The sequence below is a fragment of the Pseudophryne corroboree genome, chromosome 6 (assembly GCF_028390025.1).
Source record: "Pseudophryne corroboree isolate aPseCor3 chromosome 6, aPseCor3.hap2, whole genome shotgun sequence".
Taxonomy (NCBI): Eukaryota; Metazoa; Chordata; class Amphibia; order Anura; family Myobatrachidae; genus Pseudophryne; species Pseudophryne corroboree.
Genome location: NC_086449.1, coordinates 322,783,338 through 322,808,856, shown reverse-complemented (window position 1 = coordinate 322,808,856; position 25,519 = coordinate 322,783,338). Strand labels below are relative to the sequence as shown.

The window sequence follows — 25,519 nt, the reverse complement described above, 5'->3', positions numbered from 1 at the left end:
AATATTAAGAGTTATTCGTTTTTGGTGGGCCTTGAAATTCGGCCTCATGAATCCGGCAGTATTAGGACCGAATCCCAGCCAGCTTTTGGCCAATCAGATTCAGGAACTAACTCAGATGGTTCAGGATTTTACTCTTCGGGTGAGATCGCAGGAAGATCTTTTGCGAGCCTCCCCGAGTATGATTCCAGAACCAAAGATGCACCTTCCTGACCGTTTTTCAGGTAACCGAAAGGATTTTTTTAATTTCAAGGAAGCTTGTAAGCTTTATTTTCGTTTAAGGCCCCGATCCTCTGGTACTGAGTCTCAACGGGTCGGGATTGTGATGTCTTTACTACAAGGCGATCCGCAAACCTGGGCTTTTGGGCTAAAAGCCGATGATGTTGCCTTGCTATCTGTAGATGCCTTTTTTAAGTCTCTAGGCCTTTTGTACGATGACCCTGATAGAGAAGCGTCGGCTGAGAGCCACTTGCGTGCACTTAAGCAAGGGAAAAATCCAGCAGAGGCGTATTGTACCGAGTTTCGCCGTTGGTCGAACGACTGTGGCTGGAATGACCCGGCCCTGCGCAGTCAGTTTCGCCTCGGTTTGTCTGAAGTTATTAAAGACAGTCTCCTGCAGTACCCCGCTCCAGAGACTTTAGACAAACTCATGGAGCTTGCTATTAAAATTGATTGTCGTCTCCGGGAGCGGTGGGCTGAAAGAGGAGCTAGTTTCAGGCCTAGTCCATGTGTGTATACTTTCCCTGAGGACGTCGAGGAGCCCATGCAAATGGGTCTCTCCCGGCTGTCCCCAGAGGAAAGAATCAGAAGGCTAAATTCTGGTCTTTGCTTGTATTGTGGTGGCAAGGGACATATCGCACGTAATTGCCCGAATAAACAGGGAAACGCTCTGACCCAGTGAATTGTGAGGGGGTTCACTTGGGTTTGCAGTTGATCTCCTCTAATGATTCCTTATTAGTTCCTGTAAAAATTTCCTTTGGTAGCCTCAGTTCGTTGGTGTCGGCCGTCGTCGACAGTGGAGCTGCGGGAAATTTCATGGATCTTGGTTGGGCTCAGGCTTTGGGCGTTCCACAGATACCTTTGGATAAACGTATCACCATGCACGGCATGGATGGTGGTCCGCTTTCTAATGGGGTAATCACTCACCGCACACCTCCAGTACAACTGACAGTGGGGGCCCTACATTCGGAGAAAATCGAATTTTACCTTACCCATTGTCCGGCTGTCCCCGTAGTTTTGGGTCACCCCTGGCTTGCCTTTCATAATCCCACCATAGATTGGCGGTCTGGGGAGATTTCCCGATGGGGTTCCTTTTGTGTTAAGGAATGTATTTCCCGTCCAGTCCGGGTTGCGGCAGTCACCCCAGAACTTATTCCTTTGGAATATCAGGACTTTGCCGATGTTTTCTCCAAGGGTAATGCGGATATTCTGCCTCCTCATCGGTCCTATGACTGCGCTATCGACTTAGTTTCCGGTGCCTCTTTGCCTAAGGGGAGACTATATGCCCTGTCTGGGCCGGAAACTACGGCAATGAATGATTATGTACAGGAGAGCCTAAAAAAAGGCTTCATTAGGCCCTCGAAATCTCCATTGAGTGCAGATTTCTTTTTTGTTGAGAAAAAAGATGGGTCGCTCAGACCATATATTGATTATCGGGCTCTGAATAAAATTTCTGTTAAAAACACCTACCTCTTGCCACTGATTTCAGTACTGTTTGATCAGCTCCGGACAGCCGTTATCTTTTCCAAGATCGATCTTAGAGAGGCTAACAATCTCATCCGAATAAAATCTGGGGATGAGTGGAAGATGGCTTTCAGCACACAGTCGGGACATTATGAATACCTGGTGATGCCGTTTGGGCTGTCTAATGCTCCTGCTTTATTTCAATATCTCATTAACGACGTCCTTCGCGACTTTCTAGGAAAGTTCGTAGTCGTTTATTTAGACGACATTTTGATTTACTCTGAGTCTTTTGAACAACATATTACCCATGTGCGACTGGTCCTTCAGAAGTTACGGGAAAATCATTTATACGCCAAACTGGAGAAATGTGATTTCCACATCACAGAAGTGTCCTTCCTGGGGTATATAATTTCTCCTAAGGGGTTTTTCATGGAACCAAAAAAACTCCAGGCCATTCTAAATTGGGCACAACCCACGAACTTAAAAGCAATTCAGCGCTTTTTAGGGTTTGCAAATTACTATAGGCGTTTTATTCATACCTTCTCAGATTTGGTTGCTCCTATTGTGGCATTGACTAAAAAAGGAGCGGATCCTTCCAATTGGTCGCCTGAAGCCAAGTCTGCCTTTCTGGCCTTAAAGCAGGCCTTTGTCTCAGCTCCAGTACTCAGACACCCTAACCCGGATCTCCCCTTTATTGTCGAGGTAGATGCCTCAGACGTTGGAGTGGGGGCTATCCTTTCCAGAGCTGGCCCTAGCCAATTTGATGCCCTAGGCAAAATTTTGTCTGGTGCCCCCTAGCTCCGCCGCTAGTTCTGCATCTGTACCTGCAACGCTCAGGTAGTGGGGCCCACCGGGGGGTTACCCTGTGGGCCAGTTCAACTCTGCACAATGCCACACAGTAATGACCATAATACATATAATTCCACACAGTAAAGGAACCTTACACATATGCCCCACATTAGTAATGCCCATAATACACATAATGCCACACAGTAATGCACCTTACACATATGCCCCACATTAGTAATGCCCATAATACACATATACTGCCACAGATACTGCCACACTTGCTGGTTATACAAAAAGATCAGTATCAAACATGTAGAAACTGTCCATTCTCTTCACTATTCAGTGTGTTTGCTGGTGTCTGTTACTCCCGTTAACTGCATGCACTTTACTTTATACTGTGGGAGCTAAATGCTCTGCCCTCCAGTCTGATGTGTCCAAAAGTCACGCTGCACTGATGTTTCATATAGAAATAGCACAACGCAACTTACTGACCACGTTACAGTGCTAGATGGCAGGGGAATTTTACGGTATGGACTGACTAGGAAATAAAGTTTGGGGAGAACACTGCCCATGTTATGTCCCTGCAGACACCTGGGGTTTGCACAGGGATAAGGGACACACAGGATGGCAGGGTCCCCCTCCCCCATGTGCACAAGCAGTATAGGTGATGTCAGGTTTCTGTGAAGCAGTCTTCCAAAATACACATGTGTTATCATAAGAAGCCATCCAGTAATAACCTTATATAGTCAGTAAAAATGTCACAGGTCCAGGAATTGCATTTACTGGGCTTCTGCTGTCTGTCTGAGGTCTCACAAGTCAGGGGCATTAAAGCATGTCAGAGGAAGTTTAAGGCACAGTGTGCATTTTTTTTGACAAATGTAAACAGCAGTGTATACAAGTACTGATTGAATACATTTGGAAAGTAACAGTTAGTTTGCGGACTGTCCCTCTCAGCATGAGATACTGCAGGGACATGCTTGGATGCCCCTAGACATGCTTGAATGCCCTAGGCAAATGCCTAGCCTGCCTATAGCTAAGGCCGGCTCTGATCCTTTCTCAGGAAGACCCGGAGTCTCAGGAATTACACCCATGTGCCTTCATGTCCAAAAAATTCTCCTCCGCAGAATCCAACTATGATGTTGGTAATCGAGAATTGTTGGCAGTTAAATGGGCTTTCGAGGAGTGGAGGCACTGGCTGGAAGGAGCAAGGCATACCATTACGGTGTTTACTGACCACAAGAACCTGCAGTATATTGAGTCAGCTAAACGGCTTAATGCTCGACAGGCACGTTGGGCGCTGTTTTTTACTCGTTTCAGGTTTATTATCACCTTCAGGCCCGGTTCCAAGAATACAAAAGCCGATGCCCTGTCACGTTGTTTTCTTACATTTCACAATAACCACCTGGCTACTACCCCCATAGTCCCATCGTCTGTCATCCGGGCTGGCCTCACACAGGATTTATTTACACAGCTAGTCCAGCTTCAGCAGCAGGCTCCCAAAGTCACTCCTGTAGATCGTCTCTTCTTCCCTGAATTTCTGAGAGGCACTGTTCTAGCTGAGTTTCATGATAATAAGGTTTCTGGTCATCCGGGTATCACTAAGACCTTGGAGTTAATCTCTCGCTCAGTGTGGTGGCCTAATCTTTCTAAAGATGTAAGGGAATTTGTCCGTTCCTGTCAGGTTTGTGCTCAGTACAAGGTATCTCGATCGTTGCCGGTCGGGCAACTCATGCCTTTAGCCGTTCCTCTCAGGCCATGGTCACATATATCCATGGATTTCGTGGTGGACCTTCCTCTTTCAGCTGGATTTCGAGTCATTTGGGTGGTAGTAGACCGTTTTAGTAAGTTGGCCCACTTCATTGCTCACCCCCGATTACCCTCTGCTCAAGGGTTGGCAGTTTTATTTCTCCGCCATGTGTTCAGGCTCCATAGTTTACCCAGGGATATTGTCTCTGATCGGGGACCGCAATTCATCGCCCGTTTCTGGAAACGTTTTTGTGCCTCATTAAATATGAAACTCTCTTTAACATCTGGGTACCATCCACAGTCTAACGAACAAACTGAACGTGTTAATCAGTCGTTAAAACAGTATTTACGGCTATATTCGGCCAAACTTCAGAATGATTGGTCTGAATTTCTTCCTTTGGCCGAGTTTGCCTATAATAACTCTTGTCATTCTTCCACCAAGGAGTCTCCATTCTTTTCGGTCTTGGGCTTTCATCCTAGAGCCAATTCTTTTTACCCTCATTTTCCAGTCTCCTCGTTGACCTTAACTTCCCGTCTCAGAATGATTTGGAAAAAGGTGCAGTTTGCCCTTAAGAAGGCTGCCTTCCGAGAAAAAAAATTTTCTGATAGGTTCCGACGCCCATGCACTTTTAAGGTGGGAGATAAGGTGTGGTTGTCAACCCGCAACATCAAGCTCCGACAACCCTCGGCTAGATTGGGACCCAAATTTATTGGACTGTTCCTTATCGTTAAGAAGGTCAACCCAGTTGCTTTTCGGCTACGCTTGCCTAAATCACTCAAAATTTTCAATACTTTTCACTGTTCCCTTCTGAAGCAGTATTTTTCTTCCAGGAGACTTTCTCGGAAGACTACCCAGGGTAGACCTCCGGTGGATATTCTGGGGCAACAAGAGTTCTTGGTGGAGAAGGTTTTAGATTCCAAAGTTTCTCGGGGCCGGCTTTATTTTTTGGTTCACTGGAAAGGCTATGGCACGGAAGAAAGGTCTTGGGTCCTGGATAACGATTTACATGCCCCTAAATTTAAGAGATTATTCTTTCAGGAATTTCCTCAGAATCCCGGCTTTAGGGGTTCTTTAACCCCTCCTCAAGGGGGGTACTGTTAGGTGCCGCGGTCCGCGGGGCCGCTCGGTCTGCTTCCGAGCGACGCTCACGGCCGCCACACCTCCCTCCCTGCCCGCCCAGCACCTAGCAACGCCACGACGCAGTGCGTACTGTAGCCGCCGGGTCCCTGGCAACGCTAGGACGCCGGGCGTCCTCAGCCGCTGGGTCCATAGCAACGGGGACGCCATTGGCGGACCGTGTTCCCCGTTGCCAGATAGGATTGATTAGTTGCTCATGCAGCAGGGCAGCTGCACGGCAACTAGTAATTAGGGTCTGGGGGCTGGTCTTGCTGGCCCTCCTGTCATTGGCCAGCAGGGTCTTTTTATGGGAGCCAGCACACTGCAGCCTCGCTGGTGATAGCTTCCTGTATGCTGTTCCTGCCTTGCAACGTCTGTTCCTGGTCAGCTGTATCTGGTCGATCCTGCTCCCTGTGCTCCTGAGTTCTGGAGTTCTGAAGCCGGTCCTGGGAATCCTTCCTGTCCAAGTGAACCTGTTGCGGTCATCTGGGGGCTCTCGCTTGTTGGGGTTCTCTCCCGGTTTCGTGAGTAGCGGCTTCTGCCGCATGTTGCGGCCTAGACCGCTTAGTCCTTGCTTTACTTTTGTATTGGTGGTTTTTGCGGAGGTTTCCGCTTTTCACTGTCCTCCCCGGAACTCGGCGGTGCCGTGTGGGGGAGTGGACAGTGGTATCTTTTGTTGTTCTTTTCCTTTGGCGGCGTGCCGCACATATATTTAGTTTTAGGGTAGTTAGTAGCCCCTAGCTTCTGTTTGCTTTAGTTAGAGGTCCCCTTGTTATTATCCTGTCTCGGTTCACGCCTTGTCATACTCTAAGACCTGGGGGCATCGGAGTTTGGCAGACCTAATCCGCCCTTCAAACGCAGCTGCCGTGGGCCCAAGAAACCATAGTCACTCAGGCGTGAACTGACCACACGGGTAAAACAACGGAGGTAGGGTGCTAGGGGCTATTCCCGTACCATCCCTTATTTCAGCGTCACGTCCTGGTGCTCTGGACTCTCTACACAAACATCTCTCCAGTTCTGAGCATCAGGAACGTAACATCTGTTTCCTGTGATCTTATGGCCACCACCTGAGAAACTCATGATGACAGAGAACCTGCAGTATTATGCACTCACCCATTCCAGTGCTGCTTAACCTTTCAAATGTAATGATATTTAACCTGAATAATGCAGCAGAAGCAATGGTTGTCATCTCCTGAAAGAAAAGCAGTGAATTTGTTATCTATGTAGCACTCAGTTTTGGCCTTTACAGTCTGATGAATCTGGTACACATTAATCTTTTACAGCTGGAAAGGAGAAAACGTGGCAACTACTGAAGTGGCAGACATTGTAGGAATGACAGACTTCATTGACGAGGCTAATGTTTATGGTGTTCCGGTGCCTTGTAAGTATTAAATGGTATTGTAATACAAGTTGGTAATTACTTAACAATGAGTTTTTACAAATCTAAAACTATAACCCTACTCACCAGGGACGTAACAAGGGGTTTTGACTCCCAGGTTAATTTTAAAATGCCACCCAGGGCAAAAAAATAAAATTTATACTTAGCCGGATAGTCTCTAGGTACTAGGGTCATTCAAAGACTCCGGTGCTGTTTCTAAGTCTTATGCGCATACGCAAAACTCCAGTAAAAAGGCCAGTGCACCATATTCATAGTGGTTTCTGCAGCACTTCTGCTGCCAACGCGGGTCTTCGCAGGGTAAGTATTACAAAACTGTGTGCAGTTTGGGCCCTCCTGGAATCAGGAGCCCGTGGGTACCAAACACATTGCACCCGGGTAAGACTGGTGGCTCCCCCCCTCTGCCATGGTACCCAGGGCAAACGTACCCCTCTTGTTACGCACCCCCCTTGTTACACCAATGCTAATTACATCATCTGAAAACTGTAACCACTTTTATAATTCCAAGGTAGGTATGTATGAAGATGTTTAAAAAAATAGTTAAAAAAAATATAGACAAAAGGACACCATCAAAATAATTAGTTAATCCTCTTAAATCTACCATAGTAGATAAAGTTGTCTTAGTTTTCCTGCTACTAGAATATTTTGATGTTATGTCTCACGTGTGTGTGTGTGTGTGTGTGTGTGTGTGTGTGTGTGTGTGTGTGTGTCTGTGTGTGTGTGTGTGTGTGTGTGTGTGTGTGTGTGTGTGTGTGTGTGTATATATATATATATATATACACAATGACAAATGGAGGTAAGGAGCAATGTTAGCATTATATTATATAGGACTAGTTCAAAACCTATCAAAATGATGGACATCAGGGCCGGATTATAGATGGGGCAGTCGCTACTCACACAGGAACTGCCGGGTTTCTGAAAATTCTGCTGCTTGGAGCTAGGGCTTTGTCATGCTGAGCCTAGTTTGTGTGTGACTGTCTGCGTGTATGTGTGTCTGTGTTTGTAGCATTAGCCTTTTGTATACATAGATCAGGGATGAGCGGGTTCGGATCTCCAAGATCCGAACCCCCCCGGACTTCAGGATCCAAGCCCAGATCCGAGTCTGGCTCGGGACTTCCTGCCAGACTCGGATCCCAGAATGAGGCAAAATGTCATTCCGCTGCCGGATCTCACGGGTTTTGGATTCCACATAAGGAGCCGCATGTCGCCGACATTTTCACTCCGGACTTGGAGAGTGAGGAAGACAGACCTCTGTCTCTCTGTGGGTGGTGGCGTCGGGTGGGGTCAGTGTGTGCTCTTTTGGGGTGCTGTCCTGTGCGCTGTTAAGGGTGCTGTACAGGGGTGCTGTCCTGTGCTATTAGGGGTGCTGTACAGGGGTGTTGCTGTCCTGTGCTGTTAGGGGCACTGTTCTGTGTGCTGTAAAAATAAAGGGGCACTGTCCTGTGTGCTGTAATATAGTGGTGCTGTAAAACTAAACGAACACTGTGGCCCTGTCGGCTGCTGTAAAAATTAAGGAACGCTGTGGCCCTGTCGGGTGCTGTAAAAATAAAGAAATGCTGTGGCCCTGTTGGGTGCTGTAAAAATAAAGGAACACTGTGGCCCTGTCGGCTGCTGTAAAAATTAAGGAACGCTGTGGCCCTGTCGGGTGCTGTAAAAATAAAGAAATGCTGTGGCCCTGTTGGGTGCTGTAAAAATAAAAGAACACTGTGGCCCTGTCAGGTGCTGTAAAAATAAAGGAACACTGTGGCCCTGTCCTGTATGCTGTAACAAAACAGGGGTACTGTAAAAAGAAAGGAACACTGTGAGCCTGTTGAGTGCTGTAAAAATAAAGGAATGATGTGGCCCTGTCCTGCATGCTGTAAAAATACAGGGGTGCTGTAAAAATAAAGAAACGCTGTGGCCCTGTCGGGTGCTGTAAAAATAAAGGAACACTATGGCCCTGTCCTGTATGTTGTAAAAATACAGGGATGCTGTAAAAATAAAGGAACGCTGTGGCCCTGTCAGGTGCTGTAAAATTAAAGGAAAACTGTGGCCCTGTCCTGTATGCTGTAAAAATAAAGAAACGCTGTGGCCCTGTCGGGTTCCTTAAAAATAAAGGAACATTATGGCTCTGTCCTGTATGCTGTAAAAATACAGGGGTGTTGTAAAAATAAAGGAACGCTGTGGCCCTGTCGGGTGCTGTAAAAATAAAGGTACACTGTGGCCCTGTTCTGTATGCTGTAAAAATAAAGGAATGATGTGGCCCTGCCCTGTATGCTGTAAAAATGCAGGGGTGTTGTAAAAATAAAGGAATGCTGTAGCCCTGTCAGGTGCTGTAAAAATAAAGGAATGCTGTGGCCCTGTCAGGTGCTCTAAATAAAGGAACACTGTATGCTGTAACAATATAGTGGTGCTGTAAAAATAAAGTAACACTGTGAACCTGTTGAGTGCTGTAAAAAGAAAGGAACGCTGTGGCCCTGTCCTGTATGCTGTAAAAATACAGGGGTGCTTTAAAAATAAAGAAATGCTGTGGCCCTGTCAGGTGCTGTAAAAATAAAGGAACACTATGGCCCTGTCTTGTATGCTGTAAAAATACAGGGATGCTGTAAAAATAAAGGAACGTTGTGGCCCTGTCGGGTGCTGTAAAATAAAGTAACACTGTGAACCTGTTGAGTGCTGTAAAAAGAAAGGAACGCTGTGGCCCTGTCCTGTATGCTGTAAAAATACAGGGGTGCTTTAAAAATAAAGAAATGCTGTGGCCCTGTCAGGTGCTGTAAAAATAAAGGAACACTATGGCCCTGTCTTATATGCTGTAAAAATACAGGGATGCTGTAAAAATAAAGGAACGTTGTGGCCCTGTCGGGTGCTGTAAAAATAAAGGAACACTGTTGCCCTGTCCTGTATGCTGTAAAAATAAAGGAACGCTGTTGCCCTGTCGGGTGCTGTAAAAATAAAGAAATGCTGTGGCCCTGTCCTGTATGCTGTAAAAATACAGGGGTGCTGTAAAAACAAAGGAACACTGTGGTCCTGTCAGGTGCTGTGAAAATAAAGGAATGCTGTGGCCCTGTCAGGTGCTGAATAAATGAAGGGACACGTAGAAATGTAGAACAAAAATTTAGAGGAAAAATTAGTGAAAGATCAGGAACCACTTCCTAGTACTAGTGCTGAAGCTGCTGCCACCAGTCATGACATTGACGATGCAATTCCATCAATGTCGTCTGCTAAGGCCGTTGCCCAATGTCATTGAGGGCATGTAAATTCCAAGAAGCAAAAATTAATAACCAAAAAAAAAGAAAAAGAAATGATCTGATGAGAAACTTAAAATTGGCAATATGCCATTCACGACACGAAGTGGCAGAAAAAGGCTAAGCCGTTGGCCTATGTTCATGACTGATGGTTCAGCTCCTCATAAAAATGGAAGCCCTCCTCCCTCTTGAAAAAATAAAAAAAATTAAGCTTGTTACAGTACAGGAAAAAACAACTGTGCATTCAGACTCAGCAATGTCACAAATCCCCAAGGAGAGTCCAAGTGTGTCCGCGGTTGCAATGTCAAGGCCTGACCTTCCCAAGACCGTATAGGAAAAGGAGGCTCCTACCACCATTTGCATGCCCCCTGCTGATATTGTGATTGAGGATGTCACTGTACAGTAGAAGTACACCAGGATGAGGAGGATATTGGTGTAGCTGACGATGAGGATTCTGATGGTGATGTGGTTTGTTTGAATAAGGCACCAGTGGAGACAGTTGTTGGCCATAGGATGAAAAAGCCCATTGTTATGCCTGTGCAAAATACCCAAAAATCCTCCTCTTCGGTGTGGAAATATTTCTCTGTGAGGATGTAAACACTGAAGAGGGTGAGGAATCGGAGGATGAGGATGAGGACGACATCATGCCTCTGTAGAGCCAGTTTGTGCTAGAAAGATTAATTGCTTCTTTTTTGGTGGGGGCCCAAACAAACCAATCATTTCAGCCTCAGTCGTGTGGCAGACCCTGTCGCTGAAATTACTGGTTTGTTAAACTGTGCATGTCCTGTTTATATACAACATAAGGGTGGGTGGGAGGTGCCGGTCCCAAGGACAATTCCATCTTGCACCTCTTTTTTTTCCTTTGCATTATGTGCTGTTTGGGGCCTAGTTTTTAAAACTGCCATCCTGTCTGCCACTGCAGTGCCACTCCTAGATGGGCCCCGTGTTTGTGCCAGCTACCTCGGTGCAACCTTTTGGCCTAAAAACAATGGGGGTCATTCCGAGTTGTTCGCTCGTTATTTTTTTTCTGCAACGGAGCGATTAGTCGCGAATGCGCATGCGCAATGTCCGCAGTGCGACTGCGCCAAGTAAATTTGCTATGCAGTTAAGAATTTTACTCACGGTTTTTTCTTCGTTCTGGTGATCGTAATGTGATTGACAGGAAGTGGGTGTTTCTGGGCGGAAACTGGCCGTTTTATGGGTGTGTGTGAAAAAACGCTACCGTTTCTGGGAAAAACGCGGGAGTGGCTGGAGAAACGGAGGAGTGTCTGGGCGAACGCTGGGTGTGTTTGTGACGTCAAACCAGGAACGACAAGCACTGAACTGATCGCAGATGCCGAGTAAGTTTGAAGCTACTCAGAAACTGCTAAGAGGTGTGTAATCGCAATTTTGAGAATCTTTCGTTCGCAATTTTACTATGCTAAGATACACTCCCAGTAGGCGGCGGCTTAGCGTGTGCAATGCTGCTAAAAGCAGCTTGCGAGCGAACAACTCGGAATGAGGGCCAATATTGCGAGGTGTTCAGAATAGACTGGAATGAGTGGAAATGAATGTTGAGGTTAATAATACTGTAGGAACAAAAAAAAAACAACCCCAAAATCTGTGATTTTATCTGTTTTTATGTATTTTTGAAAAAAATCCAGGTCCAACACCAAAACCCGAAAAGTGTCTGGTGCACATCTCTAACATAGATACTGTATATCTGTAATGGAAAGTCTATATAAGTGGAGTGCCAGGCAAAGAAAAAGTGTGTGTGTGTGTGTGTGTGTGTGTGTGTGTGTGTGTGTGTGTGTGTGTGTGTGTGTGTGTGTGTCTGTGTGTGTGTCTGTGTGTGTGTCTGTGTGTGTGTGTGTATATATATTAGAGATGAGCGGGTTCGGTTCATCAAGATCCGAACCCCCCCGAACTTCACGTGTTTTACACCGGTCCGAGGCAGCCTCGGATCTTCCCGCCTTGCTCGGTTAATCCCAAACGAGGCCGAACGTCATCATCCCGCTGTCGGATTCTCGCGAGATTCGTATTCTATATAAAGAACCGCACGTCGCGCCATTTTCACTCGTGCATTGTAGATTGAGCGAAGAGGACATGGCTACCAGGGCCGTAACTAGGTGTGTGCCGACGGTGCCTTGCCCACAGCGCAAGTGCAGTGAAGGCGCACCATCTGGCAGCACACCCCTACGTACAGCCGTGCTAGTCAATGATGGACAGTGTAATTTAGGCTGTACACCGGCGCCTAGATCCAGCCGCCGTCTCTGTGAGGGACGGGGAGTGCGACATTTGGTATTCCACACAGCCCATTGTGCGCAGTAATGCCGCCTGTGAGCACCGCCACCGCCTCTTTCAGCCGCCTTCCCCGTTATATGAGATGCCGCTGTCTCTGCTGATGCCCCCTGTGAGCTCCGCCTGTCAAATGGAGAGGGAGCGCTCCTTCAGCCGGCGTCTCCTGTATAGGAGACGCCGCCAGTGAGACCTGCCGCTGCCTGTCAAACGGAGAGGGAGCGCCGAGCGCTCCTTCAGCCAGAGACGCCGCCAGTGAGACCCACCGCTGCTGCGCTGGACGAGGGACTATGAGCGGCTGGAAAGAAGTCCTGGATGCTGCATCGCCCCAACAGGTACTCAGACACACCCAGACACACACTCACTCTGCTGTCTAATGTGTGATCAAGGGGGATCCTGCAGACTAATGTGTAACCAAGGGGGATCCTGCAGACTAATGTGTAACCAAGGGGGATTCTGCTGACTAATGTGTAACCAAGGGGGATCCTGCTGACTAATGTGTTATCAAGGGGGATCCTGCTGACTAATGTGTAACCAAGGGGGATCCTGCTGACTAATGTGTAAAAAGGGGGACTATCTGCCATAATGTGTAAAAAGGGGGACGCAGTCGGCCGTAATGTGTAAAAAGGGGACGCAGTCTGTCGTAATGTGTAAAAAGGGGACGCTGTCTGCCGTAATGTGTAAAAAGGGAAAGCTGTCTGCCGTAATGTGTAAAAGGGGGACTGGCTGCCGTAATGTGTAAAAGGGGACGCTGTCTGCCGTAATGTTTAAAAAGGGGACGTTGTCTGCCGTAATGTGTAAAAAAGGGGACGCTGTCTGCCGTAATGTGTAAAAAGGGGGATGCAGTCTGTCGTAATGTGTAAAAAGTGGACGCTGTCTGCCGTAATGTGTAAAAAGGGGAAGCTGTCTGCCGTAATGTGTAAAAGGGGGACTGGCTGCCGTAATGTGTAAAAGGGGACGCTGTCTGCCGTAATGTTTAAAAAGGGGACGTTGTCTGCCGTAATGTGTAAAAAAGGGGACGCTGTCTGCCGTAATGTGTAAAAAAGGGGACGCTGCCTGCCATAATGTGTAAAAAAGGGGGCGCTGTCTGCCTTAATGTGTAAAAAAAGGGGACTCTGCCTGCCTTATGTATAAAAAGGTGGACTCTGCTGCCGTAATGTGTAAATGGGGGACTCTACCTGCCTAATGTGTAAAAGGGGGACTCTACCTACCTAATGTGTAAAAGGGGACTCTGCCTGCCTAATGTGCGGAAGGGGACTCTACCTGCCGTACTGTGTAAAAGGGAGCTCTGCCTGTTGTACTGTGTAAAAGGAAGCTATGTGGCCCCGCCCCTTCCCCATGAATCCATGCCCCTATATTTTTGGTGCGCACCTATGGAGTGCATTAGCCCTGTTTTATATGGGGGGGGGGGCGCCGATGCTGTTTCTTGCACACAGCGCTAAAATGTCTAGTTACGGCACTGGTGGCTACGTTCTCTGCCTGAAAAGCTCAATATCTGTGCTCAGTGTGCTGCATTGTGGTGACCAACAGTATATTATAGTAGTACAGTACAGTAGGCCATTGCTGTATCGTGCAGCTCCGTGTCAGACTCAGTTCTAGTATCCAGATCAGTGCTCAATATCTGCTGCATTGTTGTGTGACCAGTATATAGTAGTACAGTGCAGCATTTTGGTGACCACCAGTATATAGTAGTACAGTACAGTAGGCCATTGCTGTATCTTGCAGCTCTGTGTCACTTCAAGTATCCATATCTGTGCTGCATAGTTGTGAGCAGTATATAGTAGTACAGTGCAGCATTTTGGTAACCACCAGTATATAGTAGTACAGTACAGTAGGCCATTGCTGTATCTTGCAGCTCTGTGTCACTTCAAGTATCCATATCTGTGCTGCATTGTTGTGAGCAGTATATAGTAGTACAGTGCAGCATTTTGGTGACCACCAGTATATAGTAGTACAGTAGGCCATTGCTGTATCTTGCAGCTCTGTGTCACTTCAAATATCCATATCTGTGCTGCATTGTTGTGAGCAGTATATAGTAGTACAGTGCAGCATTTTGGTGACCACCAGTATATAGTAGTACAGTACAGTAGGCCATTGCTGTATATTGCAGCTCTGTGTCACTTCTAGTATCCATATCTGTGCTGTATTGTTGTAAGCAGTATATAGTAATATAGTAGTATAGTGCAGCATTTTGGTGACCACCAGTATATAGTAGTACAGTAGGCCATTGCTATTGATATAATAATATTACTAACATATAATTCCACACATTAAAAAATGGAGAACAAAAATGTGGAGGGTAAAATAGGGAAAGATCAAGATCCACTTCCACCTAGTGCTGAAGCTGCTGCCACTAGTCATGGCAGAGACGATTCAATGCCATCAACGTCGTCTGCCAAGGCCGATGCCCAATGTCATAGTAGAGAGCATGTAAAATCCAAAAAACAAAAGTTCAGTAAAATGACCCAAAAATCTAAATTAAAAGCGTCTGAGGAGAAGCGTAAACTTGTCAATATGCCATTTACGACACGGAGTGGCAAGGAACGGCTGAGGCCCTGGCCTATGTTCATGGCTAGTGGTTCAGCTTCACATGAGGATGGAAGCACTCATCCTCCCGCTAGAAAAATGAAAAGACTTAAGCTGGCAAAAGCACAGCAAAGAACTGTGCGTTCTTCTAAATCACAAATCCCCAAGGAGAGTCCAATTGTGTCGGTTGCGATGCCTGACCTTCCCAACATTGGATGGGAAAAGGTGGCTCCTTCCACCCAGGGCCGGCGCTACCACTAGGCAGCTTTAGGCAGCTGCCTAGAGCGCCGGCTGCTGGAGGGCGACACTTAACAGTACAACTAGGAGTGAGCGGCCTCCACTTTCCCCCGCAACCCACGGCACCGTTTGTTTTTTTAAAAATATAGTTCTGTGGGTTCCGGAGGGGCGGAGGGGATTGAGGACAAGTGCGGCATCAGGCAGGCAGCAGGCGCTCGCCCCCCGACAGAAGCAGCTGCCCACCTTGCGCTATCTGCAGCGCACTAGGCACTCAGAGCCGGCGGCAGCACCAGGAACAGTGCCTCCCCGCCAGCATCAGCTGCCCGCCTGCCCCTCACCAGCTGCTGTGCACTATGGAGCCGCCGGCAGCAACAGCAGCAGTATCTCCCCGCTAGCAGAAGTGCTAACCCGGGCGGCATCGTGAGCCGGAAGATGGTGGCAGCAGCGGGGAACAGTACAGCATACTGGCCAGCGGTAAGATGTCGCCCCCTTGGTGCGATGGTGGGGCACCCGGAGTAGTGGCTGCCTGGAGTCACACCCCGGGGAAGTGGTAGTTTCTAAAGTATGCACTGAAGAGGGGAGGGGGGTTGGATTTATGTACAGTATGTATGGAGACATTATATATATATAGATGTATGGAGAAAGTGTATATATGTGTGTATGTATGGAGGCAGTGGATGGATGGATGGATGGATGGATGGATGGAGACAGTGTATGGATGTATGTATCTATGGAGGCAGTGTATGTATGTATATATGTATGTACATATGGAGGCAGTGTATGGATGTATGTATGGAGGCTGTGTACGTACGGAGACAGTGTATGAATGTATATATATATGTATGTACGTACGTACGTACGTATGGAGGCAGTGTACCGATGTATTGTATATATCTGTGTATGTACATACGTACGTACGTACGTACGGAGGCAGTGTATGGATGTACTGTATACTGTATATGTATGGAGGTAGTGTATGGCTGTATATATGTGTGTATGTATGGAGGCAGTGTATGGATGTATATACGTACGTACGTACGTACGTACGTACGTACGGAGGCAGTGTGTGTATTAATGTATATATGTATGTACGTATGGAGGCAGTGTATCGCTGTATTGTATATATGTGTGTATGTATGGAGGTAGTGTATGGATGTATGTATTTATGAAGGTAGTGTATGGCTGTATATATGTGTGTATGTATGAATGTATATGTGTATGGAGGCAGTGTATGGATGTATTGTATATATGTATGGAGGCAGTGTATGAATGTGTATATATATATATATATATATATATATATATATGTGGGTGTATGTATACAGGCAGTGTGTGGATGTATATATGTGTGTATGTATGGAGGCAGTGTATGGATGTATGTATGTGTGAAGGCAGTGTACGGATGTACTGTATATGTATGGATGTACTGTATATATGTATGGAGGCAGTGTATGGATGTACTGTATATATGTATGGAGGCAGTGTATGGATGTATATATGTATGGAGGCAGTGTATGGATGTACTGTATATATGTATGGAGGCAGTGTATGGATGTACTGTATATATGTATGGAGGCAGTGTATGGACGTATTGTATATATGTACTGTAAGGAGGCAGTGTTTGGATGTACTGTATATGTGTTTGGAGGCAGTGTAGGGATGTGTGTGTGTGTGTGTGTGTGTGTGTGTGTGTGTGTGTGTGTGTGTGTGTGTGTGTGTGTGTGTATGGAGGCAGTGTTTGGATGTATGTATGTATGTATGTATGTATGTATGTATGTATGTATGGAGGCTGTGTATGAATGTATAGAGGCAGTGTATGTTTATACATGTATGGAGGCAGTGTATGTTTATATATGTATGGAGGCAGTGTATGTATTAGAGAGGCAGTGTATGTATGTATGTATGTATGTATGTATGAGAGAGGCAGTGTATGTATGTATGTATGTATGTATGTATGTATGTATGAGAGAGGCAGTTGTATGTATGTATGTATGTATGTATGAGAGAGGCAGTGTATGTATGAGAGAGGCAGTGTATGTATGTATGAGAGAGGCAGTGTATGTATGAGAGAGACAGTGAATATGTATGTATGTATGTATGTATGTATGAGAGAGGCAGTGTATGTATGTATGTATGTATGTATGTATATATGTATAAGAGACAGAATAAAATAGAAAGAGAGATGTGTGTGTGTGTGTGTGTGTGTGTGTGTGTGTGTGTGTGTGTGTGTGTGTGTGTCAGAAATAAAGGGAGATAATATATATATGTAAAAGAGAGCGAGAATGAGAAAGACAGAGAAAAAGTAGAGAGTTGTGAAGGAATGAGAGTATGAATGTATATATGAGAGAGGCAGTGTATGTATATGTATGTATGTATGAATGTATGAGAGATGAATGAAATAGAAAGAGATAGGCAGCTGGGTAGGGTGCCAGGCAGGGGCGGATCCAGAAGAAAATGATAGGGGGGGCACGATGGAAGGGGCAAGTACATTTGGGTGCGGCTTCGGTGCATGTGAGGTGGCGCTTCTTATACAATGCCCACAGTTGTAGCGCTCATTATGCAATGTCCACTGTACTGGTAGTGCCCCTTATATAGACCCCATAGTAGTGGTGCCCCTTATGCAATGCCCGTATTGCCCCCAGTAGTAATGTTGCCTGTAGTAATGCCCCCAGTGGTAATGCCCCTGCAGTTATGACCCCAGTAGTTTACCCCCCCTTTAGTTTAGCCTCCCAGTGGTAATGCCCCCACTAGTTTAGCCACCAGTAGTAATGCCCCCCTGTAGTTTGCCCCATTGTAGTTTAGCCCCTGTAGTTATGCCCCCCTTATAGTTTAGCCTCCAGTAGTAATGCCCCCAGTAGTTTGGCCCCTGTAGTTATGCCCCCAGTAGTTTGGCCCCCCTGTAGTTTAGCCCCCAAGTAGTAATGCCCCTGTAGTTAAGCTGCCAGTAGTAATGCCCTCCTGTAGTATGCCCCCAGTAGTTAGCACCTTTGTAGTTGGCCCCCAGTAATAATGGCCCCCAGTAGTTTGCCCCCAGTAGATGCCCCCCAGTATTGATGTCCTCCAGTAGTTTGCCCCCAGTAGTAATGCCCCCTAGGACTTTGCCCCAATAGATGACCCCCCAGTAGTAATGCCCCCAGTAGCTGCCCCCCAGTAATAATGCCCCCAGTAGCTGCCCCCAATAGATGACCCCCCAGTAGATGCCCCCCAGTAATAATGCCCCCAGTAGATGGCCCCCAGTAAAAATGTCCCCTAGTAGCTGCCCCCAATAGATGACCCCCCAGTAGTAATGCCCCCAGTAGATGCCCCCCAGTAATAATGCCCCCAGTAAAAATGTCCCTCATTAGGTGCCCCCACTATTAATGCCCCCAGTAGGTGCCTCCCAGTAATGCCCCCAGTAGATGGCCCCCAGTAAAAATGTCCCCCAGTAGCTGCCCCCAATAGATGACCCCCCAGTAGATGCCCCCCAGTAATAATGCCCCCAGTAGATGGCCCCCAGTAAAAATGTCCCCTAGTAGCTGCCCCCAATAGATGACCCCCTAGTAGTAATGCCCCCAGTAGATGCCCCCCAGTAATAATGCCCCCAGTAAAAATGTCCCTCATTAGGTGCCCCCAATAATAATGCCCCCAGTAGGTGCCTCCCAGTAATGCCCCCAGTAGATGGCCCCCAGTAAAAATGTCCCCCAGTAGCTGCCCCCAATAGATGACCCCCCCAGTAGTGATGCCCCCAGATATAATGCCCCCAGTAGATGTCCCCCAGTAATAATGCCCCCAGTAGATGGCCCCCAGTAAAATTGTCCCACATTAGGTGCCCCCAATAGATGACCCCCAGTAGTAATGCCCCCAGTAGGTGCCCCCCAGTAATAATGCCCCCAGTAGATGTCCCCCAGTAAAAATGTCACCCAGTAGCTGCCCCCAATAGATGACCCCCCCAGTACTGTTGCCCCCAGTAGATGCCCCCAGATATAATGCCCACAGTAGTAATGTCCCCCCTGTTATGAACCACAGGTAGTGGTTCATTCCTATTTTATGTTTATAAAGTTGTCTTGCATGCCAGGATTTCCCGTTGCTCTATTTTAGAATACTCTTGTCTGCTGCCGCTGGTGAGTCTGTGTAATTGCAGCTTGTTCCCATGTGTTCAGCCTCACCTGGCTGCTAATTGCATCTTGTCAGTTTAGAATCATGCAACAGGGCAGCTGCATGGGATTATTAATTAGGCCTCTCTGTTATATGCTGGCTGACTGCAATTCACAGATGCTGGTGATATTTCTTGGTTTTCAGTCTGCTTGAAGTCTGTGCTGGTTCCTGCCAGTCCCTGAGCTCCTGTATAGCAGTATCTGACTAGCTGCTTCCTGTGTTGATTCCTGTGTCAGTCCCTGTGTCGATTCCTGTGTCTGAGCCCGTGTCCTGTTGTGAGGCATTCCTGCCCTGATGTCCAGTGGCTTTGCCTATCCCTGGTCAAGTTCCTGGTTTCCTGGTGTCCACCGGTCTGTCGTTTGGGATTCTGCCTGTCCTCCAGTTCTGAGAGTGTGTGTCGGCATCATTGAGGGTTCCTGTCCGTTTGCCAGTATTCGTACCGGTTCCGTGAGTAGCGGCTCTGCCGCGTCCGTTGGCCTAGGCCGCTGTATTCCATTATTGTTTCTGTCCCTGGTGTTTTGCAGAGGGTTCTGCTTATGCTGTCACCGCCGGTACACAAAGGTATTGTGTCGGCGTGTGATCAGCATTTCCTTTGTTGTTCTTTTCCTTTGGCGGTTTCTCCGCACATACTTCAGGTTTTTAGTTAGCTTGTAGCCCCTGGCCTGTTTGCTTAGTTAGAGGGCCTCTTGTTATCATCCTGTCTCGGATTTCCCTTTGTCTCTCACTAAGACCGGGGGGCATCGGAGTTGGGCAGACATAATCCGCCCTTCAAACGCGGCTGCCAAGGGCTCAAGAAACCATAGTCTCGCAAGGGATTTCTGACAGCACGGGTGAGACAACAGAGTTAGGGCGCCAGGGGCTATTCCCTTTCCATTCCCCTTTCCCAGCATTACGTCCTGGTGCTCTGGACTCACTTCATGAACATCTCCCTTGTTCTGAGCACCAGGAACCTAACATTATCACCAGCCATACCACAAAAAAGAAATAAAACTTTTTTTTCTTTTTTGGCCCAGTCCAGTGTCTAGTCTAGATTCCAGTCCTGTCTAGAATTCAGTGTGCAGAATCCAATCCGGTGTTTAGAATCCAGTCCTGTCTAGAATTCAGTGTTTAGAATCCAGTCCGGTGTTTAGAATCCAGTCCGGTGTTAGAATCCAGTCCGGTGTTTAGAATCCAGTCCGGTGTTTAAAAAAAAAAAAAAAAAGTCTTGTTTTGTTTAGAAAAAATTTAGTCCTGCCTTGTCTAGTCCTGCCTCGTCTAGTCCTGCCTTGTCTAGTCCTGCCTTGTCTAGTCCTGCCTTGTCTAGTCCTGCCTTGTCTAGTCCTGCCTTGTCTTGTCTAGTTTTAAATCCTCCTATGTCTACTATGCAAGCCCTGCAGGCATCTCTCGCAGCCCTGAACTCTGTTTTCAGTGCTTTGAGACCAGAGCGACTAGAAGTTTTGCAGCAATCCCTAAAGCAACTGCAAAACCTTCTGACTAAAATCTTGCTCATCTTGCCAGAAGTCGTTGAGAGTACATCTATCTCTAGAGAGACTCTTGTTCACAGTATGGTGACAAGAGAATCCTCTGGTTTAATTGAAGAGAAAAGGTTTAAAAGTTTTCTGCGGCCCAGGCTCTCAGAAGAGGAGCGTCGGCGTCGCAGAAACTTAAACTTATGCCTATATTGTGGGGGTTTAGGCCACTATCTGCAGACCTGTGAGTTGCGCAAGCCAAAGTGTGGTGACGAGTCTTGCCCTCTGGCCAAGTTGAGTCAGGATACAAGACCTACTCCTGTCTCTACTGTGGCAGAGGTACTTGTCACACAACCCACACTAAAAAGCTCTCTGTCCTATAATTGGGGTCCTTGGGCAAGGGAGCCCCATTATAGATTTAGGAATCAAAAGAGAATGTTTCTCTCCTCTCTTGAGGTTCCTGTTGAAGCAGAGTTGCAAGCCCCTGGAGTGGTGCCCGTTGCCCAGGTTCCTGAAGTGGTGCCCGTTGCCCAGGTTCCTAGAGTGGTGCCCGTTGCCCAGGTTCCTGGAGTGGTGCCCGTTGCCCAGGTTCCTGGAGTGGTGCCCGATGCCCAGGTTCCTGGAGTGGTGCCCGATGCCCAGGTTCCTGGAGTGGTGCCCGATGCCCAGGTTCCTGGAGTGGTGCCCGATGCCCAGGGTCCTGGAGTGGTGCCCGATGCCCAGGGTCCTGGAGTGGTGCCCGATGCCCAGGGTCCTGGAGTGGTGCCCGATGCCCAGGGTCCTGGAGTGGTGCCCGTAGCCCAGGGTCCTGGAGTGGTGCCCATAGCCCAGGGTCCTGGTGCGGTACCCGATGCCCAGAGTGCTGGTGCAGTACCCGATGCCCAGAGTGCTGGTGCGGTACCCGATGCCCAGAGTGCTGGTGCGGTACCCGATGCCCAGAGTGCTGGTGCGGTACCCGATGCCCAAGCTTATAGAGGGACATCAAATATTGTAGTTCAGGTGTCCATACCAGAAGGGGTCTCAGAAGCTGTTACCCCAGGTAGGGACTTGAAGAGCGCAACCCTAGAAAGGGTCTCTAAAACCATAGTTCTTGAAGGGAACTCGAGAAGCAAAACCCCAGAAGGGATCTTTGAAGTAATATCCCCAAGTGGGGTCTCGAGAGACGCAGCCCCAAAGAAGGGTCTAGAAGTCGCTTCCCCAGGAAAGAACTTAAGAAGCATAGCATTAGTGGAGGATCTGAACGTTATTGCTTCAGCAAAAGTCCCGGAAGTCATAGTCCCGGGAGAACTTTCGATAATTATCGACTCAGAGAGGGAGGCCGATGGCCCGATCCCAGTCAGGGAGGCCAACGGCCCGGTCCCAGTAAAATAATCCGAGGTGCTGACCCCAGCGGGGTTCCCGGAGGCCACTGCCCCAGCGGGGTTCCCGGAGGCCACTGCCCCAGCGGAGTTCCCGGAGGCCACTGCCCTGGGTGGGGTTCAGAAAGTCACTGCCCCGGGTGGGGTTCAGAAAGTCACTGCCCCGGGTGGGGTTCAGAAAGTCACTGCCCCGGGTGGGGTTCAGAAAGTCTCAGCCCCAGGTGGGGTTCAGAAAGCAACTGCCCCGGGTGGGGTTCAGAGAGTCTCAGCCTCGAGTAAGGTCAATAGTGACCAGGTCCTAGCAAAGCACTCCAGTCAGTCAGATGAGAAGGAAACAGATCCTGACTCTGATATCTCAACATCCATAACCTTTGATGGGGACTTAGCCCAATTTCTGGCGCTTTTCAAACACTATTACACTATTATGTTGTCTAGACCATTTCTGGGCATCACTTCAGAAAACCTTGGGCTCTATCTGATTTATTCTTTTAGAGGAGAGCCTTTTGAGTGGGCGACCAGCCTAATGAAAGCTGAAGATCCCATTCTTCAGGATCCCCTAGCATTCTGTGATGCAATTATTAAAAGATATGGTTCCAAAGAAATTGGTTCAGGTTCCTCTAAGTCACCCGTCTTGTCTGCTGAGAGTCCACCAAATACTGTAAACTCGGCACAAGAGTCCCAGCCCGTTGTTTTGACTGCAGGATGTGCTTTTCTGACTTCTTCTAATAATAGTACTTTACCAGAAAGTTCAGCTCCCAAGGGTAAGAGACCTGTCTCTGATTTGAACGCAGCCTTGCTGGGTGGTACCATCAGTTCAGACAATGTTTGGGGAATTACCTTGGTCAGACCTAAAGAGCTTTGTAAAAAGAAGAAGAAGAAAAAGAAATAATTTTTGACTCTTGCCTTGATAAAAAAAAAAATATTTTTTTTTTCCTTGTCTTGTGTCCAGTGGCCACCATCAAGGTGAGGGCACTGTTACAAGTTGTTGCTACAGCTTGTTTTTTGTTTTCTTGTCTGTTAGACCAGTGTGTCAGGTTTTTTTTTTTTGTATCCCTTGTTCTGGATAGTCTTAATTTTGGGGTCTTTTGACCCCTCCTCAAGGGGGGGGTAATGTTATGAGCCACGGCTGTGGCTCATTCCTGTTTTGCATTTTTGTTCTGTATTTTATGTTATACTTCTGTTTATGTTCCCCGTGGGTGTCATGGGGTGCTCGGAGCTCACCCTTAAGGAGGGGATACTGTTATGAACCACAGGTAGTGGTTCATTCCTATTTTATGTTTATAAAGTTGTCTTGCATGCCAGGATTTCCCGTTGCTCTATTTTGGAATACTCTTGTCTGCTGCCGCTGGTGAGTCTGTGTAATTGCAGCTTGTTCCCATGTGTTCAGCCTCACCTGGCTGCTAATTGCATCTTGTCAGTTTAGAGTCATGCAACAGGGCAGCTGCATGGGATTATTAATTAGGCCTCTCTGTTATATGCTGGCTGACTGCAATTCACAGATGCTGGTGATATTTCTTGGTTTTCAGTCTGCTTGAAGTCTGTGCTGGTTCCTGCCAGTCCCTGAGCTCCTGTATAGCAGTATCTGACTAGCTGCTTCCTGTGTTGATTCCTGTGTCAGTCCCTGTGTCGATTCCTGTGTCTGAGCCCGTGTCCTGCTGTGAGGCGTTCCTGCCCTGATGTCCAGTGGCTTTGCCTATCCCTGGTCAAGTTCCTGGTTTCCTGGTGTCCACCGGTCTGTCGTTTGGGATTCTGCCTGTCCTCCAGTTCTGAGAGTGTGTGTCGGCATCATTGAGGGTTCCTGTCCGTTTGCCAGTATTCGTACCAGTTCCGTGAGTAGCGGCTCTGCCGCGTCCGTTGGCCTAGGCCGCTGTATTCCATTATTGTTTCTGTCCCTGGTGTTTTGCAGAGGGTTCTGCTTATGCTGTCACCGCCGGTACACAAAGGTATTGTGTCGGCGTGTGATCAGCATTTCCTTTGTTGTTCTTTTCATTTGGCGGTTTCTCCGCACATACTTCAGGTTTTTAGTTAGCTTGTAGCCCCTGGCCTGTTTGCTTAGTTAGAGGGCCTCTTGTTATCATCCTGTCTCGGATTTCCCTTTGTCTCTCACTAAGACCGGGGGGCATCGGAGTTGGGCAGACATAATCTGCCCTTCAAACGCGGCTGCCAAGGGCTCAAGAAACCATAGTCTCGCAAGGGATTTCTGACAGCACGGGTGAGACAACAGAGTTAGGGCGCCAGGGGCTATTCCCTTTCCATTCCCCTTTCCCAGCATTACGTCCTGGTGCTCTGGACTCACTTCATGAACATCTCCCTTGTTCTGTGCACCAGGAACCTAACACCCCCCAGTAGTAATGCCCCTTGTTGATGCCCCCCCAGTAGTAATGTCCCCCCGTAGTTTGCCCCCAGTAGATGCCCCCGCTGCATGAAGGAAGAAAAAAAACATACTTACCGAGCCCCGTTCCCGCGCCGCTGCAGTCCTTCTCCTCCCTGGGCGTCCGCTCCTCAGTACCACTATGAGAGAGACGTCATGACTGACGTCTCTCCCATAGCGCACAGTGACAGCGCCGGTAGCCGGAGCTCAGTACTGAGCTCCTGCCTCCGGCTGCCGCTGTGCAGGGAGACGGGCGCCCGCTGGTAACACAATCTCAGCGGGCGCCCGTCATCTCCCTGTGCGGCGCCGGGGGAGAACGGGGGGGTCGCAGGGGGAGAATGGGGGACGGAGGCCGCAAATGACAGGGGGGCACGGGCCCGAGTGCCCCCCCCCTGGATCCGCCACTGGTGCCAGGATCTGGGAAGGTGGTGCCACTGAGTGTAGCTATCAAATAATTAATGATATCTTTGAGAGATAATGCAGTCAGATGGCTGGGAAATGTGTAAGATGCCACCTATGAACTTTCACCTTAGTGACTGGGAAAGTGAGTAACTGATGATGTTGGGGGGCAGTAGGCAGACATTTTGCCTAGGGTGCCAAGAAACCTTGCACCGGCCCTGCTTCCACCATTTGCACGCCCCCTGCAAGTGCTGGAAGAAGCACCCACAGTCCAGTTCCTGATATTCAAATTGAAGATGTCACTGTTGAAGTACACCAGGATGAGGGTATCGGTGTTGCTGGCGCTGAGGAGGAAATTGACAAGGAGGAATCTGATGGAGAGGTAGTTTGTTTATGTCAGGCACCCGAGGAGACACCTGTTGTCTGTGGGATGAATAAGGCCATTGACATGCCTGGTCAAAATACCAATAAAATCACCTCTTTGGTGTGGAATTATTTCAACAAAAATGTGGACAACTGGTGTCAAGCCGTGTGTTGCCTTTGTCAAGCTGTAATAAGTAGGGGTAAGGACGTTAAACACCTAGGAACATCCTCCCTTATACGTCACCTGGAGCGCATTCATCAGAAGTCATTGATAAGTTCAAAAACTGTGGGTGACAGCGGAAGTAGTCCACTGACAACTAAATCCCTTCTTCCTCTTGTACCCAAGCACCCAGTGCAAACCACACCACCAACTCCCTCAGTGTCAATTTCCTTAGACAGGAACGCCAATACACCTGCAGGCCATGTCACTGGCAAGTCTGACGAGTCCTCTCCT

The 25,519-nt window shown here is 47.9% G+C and overlaps 1 protein-coding gene across 2 annotated transcripts in view; it reads left to right on the top strand.

Moving 5' to 3' along the window:
- The window catches only part of LOC134932159 (long-chain fatty acid transport protein 2-like), a 266,805-nt gene that overhangs the window by 205,874 nt on the left and 35,412 nt on the right, over positions 1-25,519 (top strand). For both annotated transcript variants that reach the window (XM_063926307.1, XM_063926306.1), the window contains one exon: positions 6,616-6,713. In XM_063926307.1, coding sequence (XP_063782377.1) covers positions 6,616-6,713 — 98 coding nt within the window. The remainder of the gene's footprint in view (positions 1-6,615; positions 6,714-25,519) is intronic.